General features: G+C 47.9%; 1 protein-coding gene across 2 annotated transcripts in view; it reads left to right on the plus strand.

The window, feature by feature from the left end:
- Positions 1-2,493: 2,493 nt before the first annotated feature.
- LOC101597791 (minichromosome maintenance complex binding protein) overlaps positions 2,494-12,039 on the plus strand; it is a 42,981-nt gene continuing 33,435 nt past the window's right edge. Inside the window, exon 1 of one of the 2 annotated variants that reach the window (XM_045142007.1) lies at positions 2,494-2,578. In XM_045142007.1, the coding sequence (XP_044997942.1) occupies positions 2,521-2,578 (58 nt within the window). In that variant the 5' untranslated portion in view covers positions 2,494-2,520. The remainder of the gene's footprint in view (positions 2,579-12,039) is intronic. The other variant, XM_045142006.1, reaches the window with a different exon arrangement.

Raw genomic sequence — 12,039 nt, forward strand, 5'->3', positions numbered from 1 at the left:
CCCCGATCAGCAAACCCCAGCAGTCCTCCAGGAGCTTTACTGAGTGGCCATGATGTCAGACAACCTTTCGAATCTTTATGTTTGCCCATAGACAAGTGCTGCTCTCGGCATCGTTGAGAGAAGCTTCTTTTTGTAGTGGACATCGTCTAATGCAGACTCATAACTGGACTAAGCTCTGAGAATTAGTGACAGTTGAGTGCTCAGCACTGAAGGGCACATGTATGTCATGTCCTCCAGGAAACATTGTGGAAGAAGAGGGCTAAAATAATGTCAGGACCAGAAGACGGGGAGGAGAGCTGTGGAACAGTTTTCGGTACACAAAATAGCCTTCACACTGAGGACCTCACAGAAGTTGTGGTTCCCTGCACAAGACTGGGCTCGCCAACATTCCATCATGGATGGGAGTGGGACTCGGGAGAGACCACCCTCCATGAAGAGCCATTAGCAGTTAATGGTTGCTCTGGGAAAGGACGTTATTGGCTTCAAATGGTAGAGGCATGCTACCCACCTTCTAATAACTAACCTTCTAGAAAATCAGCACACATGTTCACACAAAGCGACCCTATCTAAATTTCGTCGGAGGGGGGGAGTCATGAAGGTAGAAGGTGGGCTAGTTGGGAAGAAGGGGGTTCAATGGGAATGGGAGAGGGTTAGGAAAAAAAGAAAAAAGGTCTTTCATGATAAGATTGTGTGATCTGCTAAATTCACTCATTTCTATGGTTTTTAGAACATCCTTCTTTAGATACTCAAACAAGCATCGAGGGGGAAAAAGACATGAGACCCTTCTCCTTTTTGGTACTTACTATCTAGTGAAGACAGATGCTCACATGGAAGGAGTAAACTGCTATGTGATAAATTATCTACTGCAGAATTTCCCCAAGTGGGATGCACTGAACACTGACATTAAAGCAGGTCACTTCCAAGGCAGCCTGGGATATAAAATAAACCACACCCGGGCTGGAGAGATGGCTTAGCGGTTAAGCTCTTGCCTGTGAAGCCTAGGTACCCCGTTCGAGGCTCGACTCCTCAGGACCCACGTTAGCCAGATGCACGAGGGCGCCACGTGTCTGGAGTTCGTTTGCAGTGGCTGGAGGCCCTGGCGCGTCCATTCTCTATCTATCTGCCTCTCTCTCTGTGTCACTCTCAAATAAATAAATAATTTTTAAAAAGCCACACCTAGAACCAGACACTTTTTTTCCTAACTCTAATTGTGCTTGTTACCAAGCACAAAGCTGAGCATGTGCGGATGGAGGAGCTTCCTCGCAGCGCTCTTGTAGTTGCAGCTTGGAGACAGAGGCCTCTCAGGCAAAGGTTTGGGCCTGCATGGAGTTCAAGAGCCAGTCCCTCTGCCAGTGTCCAGGATGACAGCAATGGGCACAAAGCCCGCAGAAGTCACCGTCTGTACCTCCCTCGCATTAAGAACTTATTCAGCTGAGGGTGTTTTCTTTTTGTTTTTTTGTTTTTGTTTTTTGAGGCTGGATCTCACTCTATCCCAGGCTGATCTTGAACTCACAACCATACTCCTACTTCTGCCTCGTGTGTGCTGGGATTACACGGATAAACCATCACGCCCGGCTCAGATAATTTTTACACAGTATTCATAAAAGAGTTGCCACCACGAGAAATAAAAAAATCAGAGCGAGAGCAGGTGGGCGGACACCAAATGCGGCTTCCCCATTAATCTTGCCCAGAGCTGACACCTGATGGTTTTTACGAGCTTCTACTTTGGGGCCTTTGCGCCAAGGGCTCCCACTTGCAGTCCGCGAGCCAGCCGATGGGAGCTTCCCCTCGCGCCCGCGCCCGCCGTCTTCCGGCCGCGCTTCCTCTGCCCTTCTCTAAGATGGCGGCCTATAGGCTCCGCCCCCGAGGGACGGCACCACCCTCTCAGTCTCCCGGCCGCCCTTCCTCTGCCCGTCTTTAAGATGGCGGCCCTACAGGCCCCGCCCCTTCCGCCCGGCACCACCCCCCCCCTCTCTGCCGGGGACGCGCTACGGCCCCTCGGTCTCCAGGCCGCCCTTCCTCTGCCCGTCTTTAAGATGGCGGCCCTACAGGCCCCGCCCCCCGAGGGACGACCCCACCCACTCGCCGCCGGAGACGTGCCGCGCGCCCGCCGTCTGCAAGCTGCCCTTCCTCTGCCCGTCTCCAAGATGGCGCCCGCCCCTCCCCCCCGCCCCAAGGCCGGCCTGCCTCAACCCCTCTCTGCCGGGGCCGCGCCGCGCGCTCCCGCCCTCCCTCCCGCTCGAGCTCCACCCAGGTCGCAGGCAGCGCAAGCGGCGGCGGCAGCGGCGGCGGCTGTTTCCCGCCATTGTGCGAAGTGGAGGTTGGGGCCCGCGCGCCGCGCCCGCCCGTAGCCCTGCAGCTTGCCGGGTGCCAGGTGGCCGCAGCCGCCGCTCCGGGAGGCGCCCGAGTCGCCGGCGCGCGCGCGCGTGGGAGGGCGCGGACGGGGAGCGGCCGAGCCGGTGAGCAGGAGCTGGGCGCCGGCTTGGCCGCCCGGCCGCGCGGGCCCCGGCCCTCGGCGACATGCCGTGTGGGGAGGACTGGCTCAGCCACCCGCTCGGGATCGTGCAGGGCTTCTTCGGTGAGTGGCGCGCCGCGGCAGGGCAGGGCCGGGCCGGGCCGGGCCGGGCGGGACCGAGTTGATCGGGGCCGGCGGCACGCGGGACCCCGGGGCCCGGAGCCCGGCGCCGGGGCGGGCGGGCCCCGACTGCAGGTGCCGCCACCTGCCCCGTGCCCGGCGCCGGCCCCGGCTCGCGGGCGGAGGACACGCAGCCGCCCGCGCTCCCCGGAATGGACGGCCTGACCCGCCGCGGGTGGCTCAGCCCCCGGGGGGGGGGAGGGCCCGCAGACTCGCCCAGGTCCCCGAGCCCCGGGAGGGCCCGCGGAGCGGTGGCCGGGGGGAAGCCGCCGGGCCCGCGGGAGCCTCCGGGCTATTTCAAAACTTCCGGTGTGTCGGGGGCGTGCTTGCTCCTTCTCGCCGAAGTTGACCGTAGCCCTGGGTTGCGCACATCCCTTCCCTCCGTGAGATCGGTGCGTGATGCTCCGGACCGATTTTCCTCCTCCGGGACTTGAGAACCCGTCGGTGACAGGTAGCCGGGATGTTGAACTCCTTACGGGAGCGCCTGCGTGCATCGCGCTGAGAACGCTCTCTGCACGCCTAGTGAATTTCACTTGTAACTCTTGGAGCTACTCTTTTTTTTTTTTTTCTTTCTCCCCATCCCCTCCCTGGGGTCTTGGCACTTGGTGTCAGGCTCAATTAGAAACCACTGTTAGATGACACACCTGTCAGTGCGTGGAGTTAAGAGTTGGAGAAGCTCCTTAACTCATTTAAATCCTAGGGGCTGGAGGTGTAGTCCAATGGTAGCCCTGGTGCTGAGCATGTGCAAGACTGGGTTGAGTCCCTAAGAAATTGTATGTGTGTATGCGCATCTTGTGGCTTACTAGGGAGAAAGAGTCCTCAGCAGTCCCACGCCCATTGTCTTGAAATGTGTATGTATTTTAATTAACTTATTTATTTTTTGTTTTCTGAAACAAGGTCTTGGATTAGTGTAGTCTGGCCTGGAGTTTGTGCTAGTACTCCTGCCTCAGCATCTGGGTAACGAAATGTTGTGGAAGAGCCTAGAATGCTCCCAAAGCTCCTATTCATCCATTCTTCCTGTCTGTCTTCTCTCTGTCTCTCTGCTTGCAAATAAATAATTTTTTTAAAAAAAAGAAAGAACATGGGGTCTGAAGAGATGGTTTAATGGTTAAGACACTTGCCTGCAAAGCCTAATGACCCAGGTTCGATTCCCCAGTAAACCAAATAAGTTAGATGCACAAGGTGGTGTGTGTGTCTGGAGTTCATTTGCAGTGGCTAGAAGTTCTGGTGCGCCCATTCTCTCTCCCTCCTTGCAAACAAATAAAATATATATTTTTTAATTTTTGTTCTTTATTGTTTCTGTATTGACAACTTCTATACTTACAGACAATATTTTTTTAAAAAGACAAAATGAAAATTTAATCCTAGTGATTGACTCTCAAGATACTGTACCAAGTAATTGAGGTGTTCAAAATAAAGGCTCTATGTCAAATAAAATTAAACTGCAGTCCTGGTTTAATGAGGTACAGATGCAAAGATACATGTTAGGAAAAATCCACAGTGAAGGCTTTGCTGCTTAAAGGACTAAATCCCACTTATTGATACTAGAATTTTACCTCACCACTTTTCTTTTTTTTTCTTTCTTTCTTTATTTTTATTTTTATTTTTTGGTTTTTTTGAGGTAGGGTCTCACTGTAGCCCAGGCAGACCTGGAATTCACTATGGCATCTCAGGGTGGCCTCGAATTCACTGCAATCCTCCTATCTCTGCCTCTGGAGTGCTGGGATTAAAGATGTGCACCACCAGGCCTGGCTCCTCACCATATTTTTTTTGAGACATTGTCCCGCGCTGTTGTCCAGGCTAGCCTCAGTGACCGTGTGGCCCAGGCTGGCTTCTGACTTGCAGAAGTCCTCCAGCCTCAGCCCCTGGAGCACTGGGATTGAGGGTATGTGCTACCTGACTAGAAAGATTCATTCGTGAGACATGTCTCAACACTCCAGGCTTACTGAATAAATGAGTGTGTACAAATTTGATTGATTATCAGAGATGTTGCTCCTTAAGTGTGTGATGGGGAGGTATCACAGTAGAGAAAAGCCATAGGAATGGTAACCTTGTTTACCCCCAGGTCAGGGATTCTGTAGCAGGTTTTCTGAAGTCTGTGCTGTGACACTATGAAACACCTTTAATAACAGCATCACAAGTATGCTGTGTGAGAAGTTTAACTTGCAGATACTTTCTGGCTTAGCAGGCATTTTTTTTGTTCCCGGCTTGTTTCAGATTTGGGGTTTTGGTGCTGGGGATTGAAGCCAGTGCGGGCTAAGCACATTCTCTGCTACTGAACTGTATCCCTTGCCCTGGAAATTGAGCTCGTGTGTTTTGTCTCCACACAGAAAGGTAGTGCGTGTCTATTGTTTAAAATGAAAAAATAGGGACTCCAAAGGGACATCCACAATACAAAAGATTTCTAATCCTTCATATCCAGGGTACCCATTGTTTAGTTTATTGCTATCCATTTTCTTTGTTTAGCTGTATTGGGAATGAACCTAGGACCTTGACCAGACCAGGCAAGCAAGCACTCTCTCGGCCCTTGGCTTATTTTCTTTGCATGCATTTGTAGGGGTCTGTCTTGTTTGTTGCTGTGCTGGTGATGGAAGCCAGGAACAAGTGCTTTATCACTGAGCTGTGTCCTCAGCCCTTGGTTTTGTGAGATACAGTCTCTATTATAGGCCAGGCTGTCCCGGCTCTGCTTCTGCCTCCCCAAGACTGGAATTACTGTTCTTTGCTGACATGCCCTGCTCTATACAGTTTCTTAAGACTGAAAAATGCTGCGCATATTATCCTGATATATGTGTTAATATGTCCTAGACGCCATCCCAAATGAGTCTGAGAGAATTTATTTTCTCTCTCTCAGTGCCCCTGTTGCGTACTGACTGTCACGTGAACTTATTATTCCTGTCGCATATTTTAGGTTAGGTGACTAATGTAGAGCTGTGCTGTCCAATACAGAAGCCACGTGCACCTATTTCAATTAGTCAGAATCACACAGCATTAAAGGTTGAGTTCTTTGGTGTCACACATTTTAAATGCTTGGTGGCAACATGCGGGTTGGTAGTGTTTCCCATATCTTAGGAAGATAGGGTGTGTAGCTCAGGTCCGGAGTACTCCTTAGTATGTGATGTGACTGCTTTGAAAACCACCTACGTCTGTCTTTCTGGATCTGAATTTTGTGAGATCCTGAGTGTGTGTCTGTGTGTAATGTAGGATCTCGCTATGTAGTACAGTCGAGCCTTGAGCTCACTGTGTAGCTTAGGGTGCAGTGGGGAGACAGGGACTCACTATGTGCCTGGAATTCACTATGTAGAACAAGTGGGCCTTGAACCGGAAGTGCTCATCCTGCCTTTGCCTCCCAAGTGCTAAGATTGCACACTTGGGATTATAATGGTTTTATGAGGTCTTTGTTGGTTTCACCCCAGCCTCGCTCTCAGACTTCATGCCTACATTCCCCTCATACTGCCTTATCTTGGTCTCAATGTACCTTTCCAGTTTGTGCTTTTGACCCATATACCTGTACCTCCAGTTTACCTGGTCTGGTTCCAATCTGAAGGACTCTTTCCTGATTAAATCTTATTTGCTCTTTGGGAATCACATTAGGTTGACTACCCCATGTTACTTACATCATTAAAATTGTGTGTGTGTGTGTGTGTGTGTGTGTGTGTGTGTATGTACCTTGCCCCAGCTTCTGTTACTCTGGGGGCCCTCATTGGTGGGGATATGGTATTATTCACTGTTGGGTTGTGAAGACCTCAGTTCCTGTGAGGTGGCAGGGAGACTATGTAAGTATGTATGTAAGATATTCTTACCTACTCTGTGGGTTTTACAATCTTCCCCTCCCCCACTTCTGCAATGTTCCCTGAGCCATGGCAGGTCTGTTGGCAGTCTGATTTAGATTGAGTTCTCTAGCCTCTGGAATTCTGTTTTGGTAGGTTTATTTGTTTGTTTGTTTTTTTCAAGGTAGGGTTTCACTCTAGTCTAGGCTGACCTGAATTCACTCTGTGTTCTCAGGTTGGCCTCAAGCTCAACAACAATCCTCCTACCTCTCTGCCTCCAGAGTGCTGGGATTAAAGGCATGCGCCACCACGACCAGCTTTGTTTTGGTAGGTTTCGATTGGTCACCATATCTGTCACTATTGCCCTGGAACTGGTTGTCAGGCTAGCAGTAGGAGCAGTATCCATGTCACCACTTCCTCTGCAATTTTTGGGCCCTGGCATATGTGGTAGAGTTGGCATGTCTCTGGCAGCTGGGTTATCCTATCAGTGGATCTTGGTTCTACTCCATTTTCTCTGCCATTGTAAAATCAGATTCTCCAAACAGGAGTGAGAGCAGATTAGTTAAAGGGGGGATACACATTTATTTGAGAGAGTTTTGGTGTGCAAGCCCACTCTTCTCCAGTGGGCAATGGAGGTTTCTCTCTGAAGTCTGAGTTTCCAGACACTGTGTCTTACTCTCTCTGAAAATGAGCGGGAAAAGCACATTGTTGGAATGACTGTTTCTTGGGTTTCTTTGTTAGATTTGACCGTGGGAACTCTGACCTGTGTTTGTGTCATTCACTATTATACCCTCACTGCTAAAATAAGCCTAGCACATTGAAAATGCTCAGTAGACATTAATTGAACAGAAGCAGTGGAAAGACTTGAATGATCAATATTGAGATGGTCACTGGTACCACAACTCTCAAATGTAGGGCAGTTCTGATGGGCCTCATGTTGGTTGAGAGAATATGATCAGACCAGATATTCTTCTTGGTTTAAATAAGAAAGCTTGAAATTCTGTGGGTGGCCAATCATAACTCTATGAATAACAATTCATTTTTGTGAGCCAGTCTATGCTTTGAATTTATATTTGCATGCTACAGTTGTTCATATGTAAAAATTTTCCCCGTGAGCCTTTATAAAATGCTTCTAGTATTTCAGTTCTAGTTTGAAACTGATGTTGCATATAAGACATTGAGGCTCAATGGTTTAAGATTTTAAAATGTATTACAAAAGCCGCGTGTGGTGGCGCACGCTTTTAATCCCAGCGCTCAGAGGCAGAGGTAGGATCACCATGAGTTCGAGGCCATCCTGAGACTCCATAGTGAATTCCAGGTCAGCCTGAGCTAGATTGAGAACCCTACCTCAAAAACAAAACAAAAAAAGAATCTATTACAACAGAATTTGTTTTATTAAAAAAAAATTATAGGCAAACAGAGAGAGAGAAGGGGCCTATCAGGGCCTCCTGCTATTGCAAACAAACTCCATATGCGTGCACCACTTTGTACATTTGGCTTTTGGGGAATTGAACCTGGGTCACTAGACTTTGCAAGTAAGCACCTTAACCACTAAACCATCTCTCTAGCCCTACAACAGATCTTTATTGGGCTCTGTTATGCGTGATGCTGATGCCTCAGTCCCTACTGTGGTGGTTTGTTAGCAACTCATGTCCAGCAGGAACCTAATTTTTTTTAAAAAAAAGGGCAAAAAAATTTTTTTTAAAGGGCTGAAGAGATGGCTTAGTGGTTAAGCGCTTGCCTGTGAAGCCTAAGGACCCCGGTTCGAGGCTCGATTCCCCAGGACCCACGTTAGCCAGATGCATAAGGGGTTGCAAGCGTCTGGAGTTCGTTTGCAGTGGCTGGAGGCCCTGGCATGCCCATTCTGTCTATCTGCCTCTTTCTCTCTGTCACTATCAAATAAATAAAAGATAAATTTAGAAAAGGGTATGCTGTGCGTGGTGGTACATACCTTTAATCCCAGCACTTAGGAAGCAGAGGTAGGAGGACTGCCAAGAGTTCAAGGCCACCCTAAGACTACATAGTGAATTCCAGGTCAGCTTGGGCTAGAGTGAGACCCTACCTCAAGGAAAAAAAAAGGCTGAGAGATGGTTTAGCCACTAAGGCACTTGCCTGCAAAGCTTAAGGACCCAGGTTAAACTCTCCAGATCTCATGTAAGCCAGATCCACAAAAATGAGGCAGGTGCAAGGATGCACATGCCAACTAGGTGGCACAAGTGTCTAGAGTTTGACCTCAATAGCTGAGGCCCTGGTGTGCCACTTCTCTCTCTTTCACTCTCTCTCAAATAAAAATAAATAAATAGTAAATATTTTTAAAAGGATCCCACCTCTGGAGAGGTTGAGATAGGATGATCAAAATGTTCAAAGTCAGCCTGTTACATTAGTGAACCCCAGTTGTGAGAAGGAAGGGAGGGAAGAAAAGAAGGAAAGAAAGAAATCAGGGGAAAAAAAGAAAGGAATGCAGGCAAGCAGACACTTTTGGCTCTAGTGTTTGGTGGGGGGGGGTTCTTTGTTTTTTTGAAAGGCTCATTGAATTTTCAAGTTATTTGGAGGTGACCCCTAGGCAATATGGAGCAGGGTCATAGTTTCTGAATAGAGGCAATGGGGACCATGGGTTGGGAGACCCCTGGATTTTGAGATGCCAAGGGCTATAGAACAGTCGCCAAGGAGAGCTGCTGGCTTTGGAAGGAATATTTCCCAAGGCTGTAAGTAGCTCAGCTGGAAGGGTGCAGGTAGAACCCCAGAGACTTTGTCATTGGTTACAGGTGTCAGACTTGGAGCTACAGAATTTGATAGTTCCTGGAGTGTTTCACTTCCCTTGCGGTGCCTTCTTTTAGTGGGAATGGTCAGTCTGTGACACTGCGTGAAAGGGTTTTAATTTTGCAGGTGTACAGCTTAAAAGACTATCGTTAAAGTTGTTTTTATTTTAAGTGTTTTGAGGTAGGGTCTCACTTTAGCCCAGGCTGACCTGGAATTCACTATGTAACCTCAGGGTGGCCTCAAACTCATGGTGATCCTCTTACCTCTGCCTCCCAAGTGCTGGGATTAAAGGCGTGCGCCACCACACCTGGCTTTAAAAGACTATCTTGATTGGGATCAATAAAAACTATAGGGACTTTATTTATTTTCAAGGTAAGGTTTCACTCTAGCTCAGGCTGACCTGGATTTCACTATGTAGTCTCAGGTGGCCTTGAACTCAAGGCAATTCTTCTACCTCTGCTTCCTGAGTGCTGAGACTAAAGGTGTGTGCCACCACACCCAGCCTTAAAAATAATTTTATTTGTTTGTTTGAAAAGGAGAGAGAGAGAGAGAGGGAGAGGGAGAGGGAGAGGGAGAGGGAGAGGGAGAGGGAGAGGGAGAGAATGGGCATGCCAGGACCTCCAGCTCCAGATGCTTATGCCACTGTGCATCTGGCTTTATGTGGGCACTGGGGAATTGGGCCTCGGTCCTTAGGCTTTGCAGGCAAACACCTTAACTGCTGAGTCATCTCTCCAGCCCCATTATCATTCTTTTTTGTTTGACACAGGTCTCACTGTAAACTTGTACTGACTATAAACTTGTAGCAGTTTCCCTGATTTAGTCCCCATGTCCAGCTTTGGAACAGACATTGATTAGAGAAAATACCTAGCCATTCAGTCACGCATCCTTAATTTTGATGAAGTCCAATTTATTTCTCCTTTGGTTGATTATACTTTTGGTATAATATCTTTGAAATCATTGCCTATTCAAATATCTCCGCAATTTACACCTTCATTCATTCTAATAGATTTATAGACTCAGCTCTTTTATTTACCTGAATGCATTTTATATAAGTGACCATTCTGAGTTAATTTTTGTGCATGATTTGAAGTAGGGATCCAGATTCATTCTTTGGCACGTACATGTCCAGCTGTCCCAGCACCACTGTTGAAAAGACTGTTTTTTCCTCACCATACGATTTTGGCACCTTTGTTGAATAATCAGTTGTCATAGCTGTGTGGCTTTATTTTTGAATTCCATTTCCTTTCTGAGGTTTATATAGTGTACATTCCAGAACTATATTGTCCTGACTGCTATAGCTTATTGGAATTTTTGTTTTTGTTTTTTGTTTTCCAAGGTAGGGTTTCACTAGCCCAGGCTGACCTGGAGTTCACTATATAGTCTCAGAGTGGCCTCGAACTCACGGTGATCCTCCTACCTCTGCCTGCCGAGTGCTAGGATTAAAGGCCTGCGCCACCAGTTCAATAAGCTTGGCTGCTTATTGGAAGTTTTAAAAGCAGGAAGTTTGTGTCTTTCATCATCGTAGTTAGTCACCCCGCCACTACCACCACAGTTCTGGGGATTCGACCCAGGGCCTCACATGTTAGGAAGTGATTTTCCACGGAGCTACACTCCCAGCCTTGGCAGTTGGAATTTTCATGGGGGTTACGTTGAGTCTGTAGTACTTTTAGTTTGTCTCTGAGTCATGGTCTTGCTCTGTGGTCTTGGCTAGTCTTATATTCCTGGTCTCAAGAAATCTTCTCACCTCTGACATCCAGTTACCGGGGACTACAGGGGTATACCCTAGTGTTAATGGATTTGTTATTAAAGTGAATTAATGAATGAATAAGTAAATGAAATAAATTAAACTATAAGAAATATACCTCTTGGCCTGAGGAGATAGTTCTTCTGGTAAAGTGCTGCTTTGCATTCAATGAAGATGTGAGTTCAAACCCTAGAACCCACATATAGAGAGAGAGTCCAGTGTGGTGGCACTTGTGTGTGTGTGTGTAATTGTATGCATGTGTGCACACATGGAGAGCAGAGGAGAACATCAGGTGTCCTTTCTCTATGGCCCATATCCATATTTCTTGAAACAGTCTTCTTGAATGCAGAGCTGCCATTGTCATGAGGCCCAGTGACTCTGCTCCCCACAGGGATTATAGGTATGTGTGACCACACCCAGTTGTTTAAATGGGTGCTGGGGACTCGACTCAGGCAGTCATAGACTCCCCTTCCCTAGGCACTCTTAAATGCTGTGTACTGGTTTTTTATCTCAGTGCTGGTGGGTGGAGGTAGGCAAATCACAGATGCTCACCAGGCAGCCAGTGCAGCCTACTTGGTAAGTCCCAGACCAGTGAGAGCACGTTCATCTGCCTGTACATGTACATATCACATATCATGCCACACCTACTCTATACACACATGCCTCAGCTAAAAATTTTTTATTGTTTTCAAGGCAGAGTCTCTCTCTGGCTCAGGCAGTCCTGGAACTCACTCTGTATCCCCAGACTGGCCTCAGACTCTTGGCAATCCTCCTACTTCAGCCTACCAAGTGCTGGGACTAATGGTGTGTGCCACCATGGTGGGCCCTTTTTAATTTTTTGTTGTTGTTGTTGTTGTTTGTTTTTTGTTTTTTTGAGTTAGGGTCTCACTCTGGCCCGGGCTAGCCTGGAATTAACTATGTAGTCTCACGTGGCCTCGAACTCATGGCAGGCAATCCTCCTACCTCTGCTTCCCAAGTGCTGGGATTAAAAGGTGTGTGCCACCATGCCTGGCCCTTTTTTATTTTTTAAATCTTATTTATTTATTTATTTATTTATTTGAAAGCAGAGAAAGAGAGAGAATGAGTGTGCCAGACCTCCAGCCATCATAGGTTCCATATGCACATACCACTTT

The sequence above is a fragment of the Jaculus jaculus genome, chromosome 1 (genome assembly GCF_020740685.1).
Source record: "Jaculus jaculus isolate mJacJac1 chromosome 1, mJacJac1.mat.Y.cur, whole genome shotgun sequence".
NCBI classification, from domain to species: Eukaryota; Metazoa; Chordata; class Mammalia; order Rodentia; family Dipodidae; genus Jaculus; species Jaculus jaculus.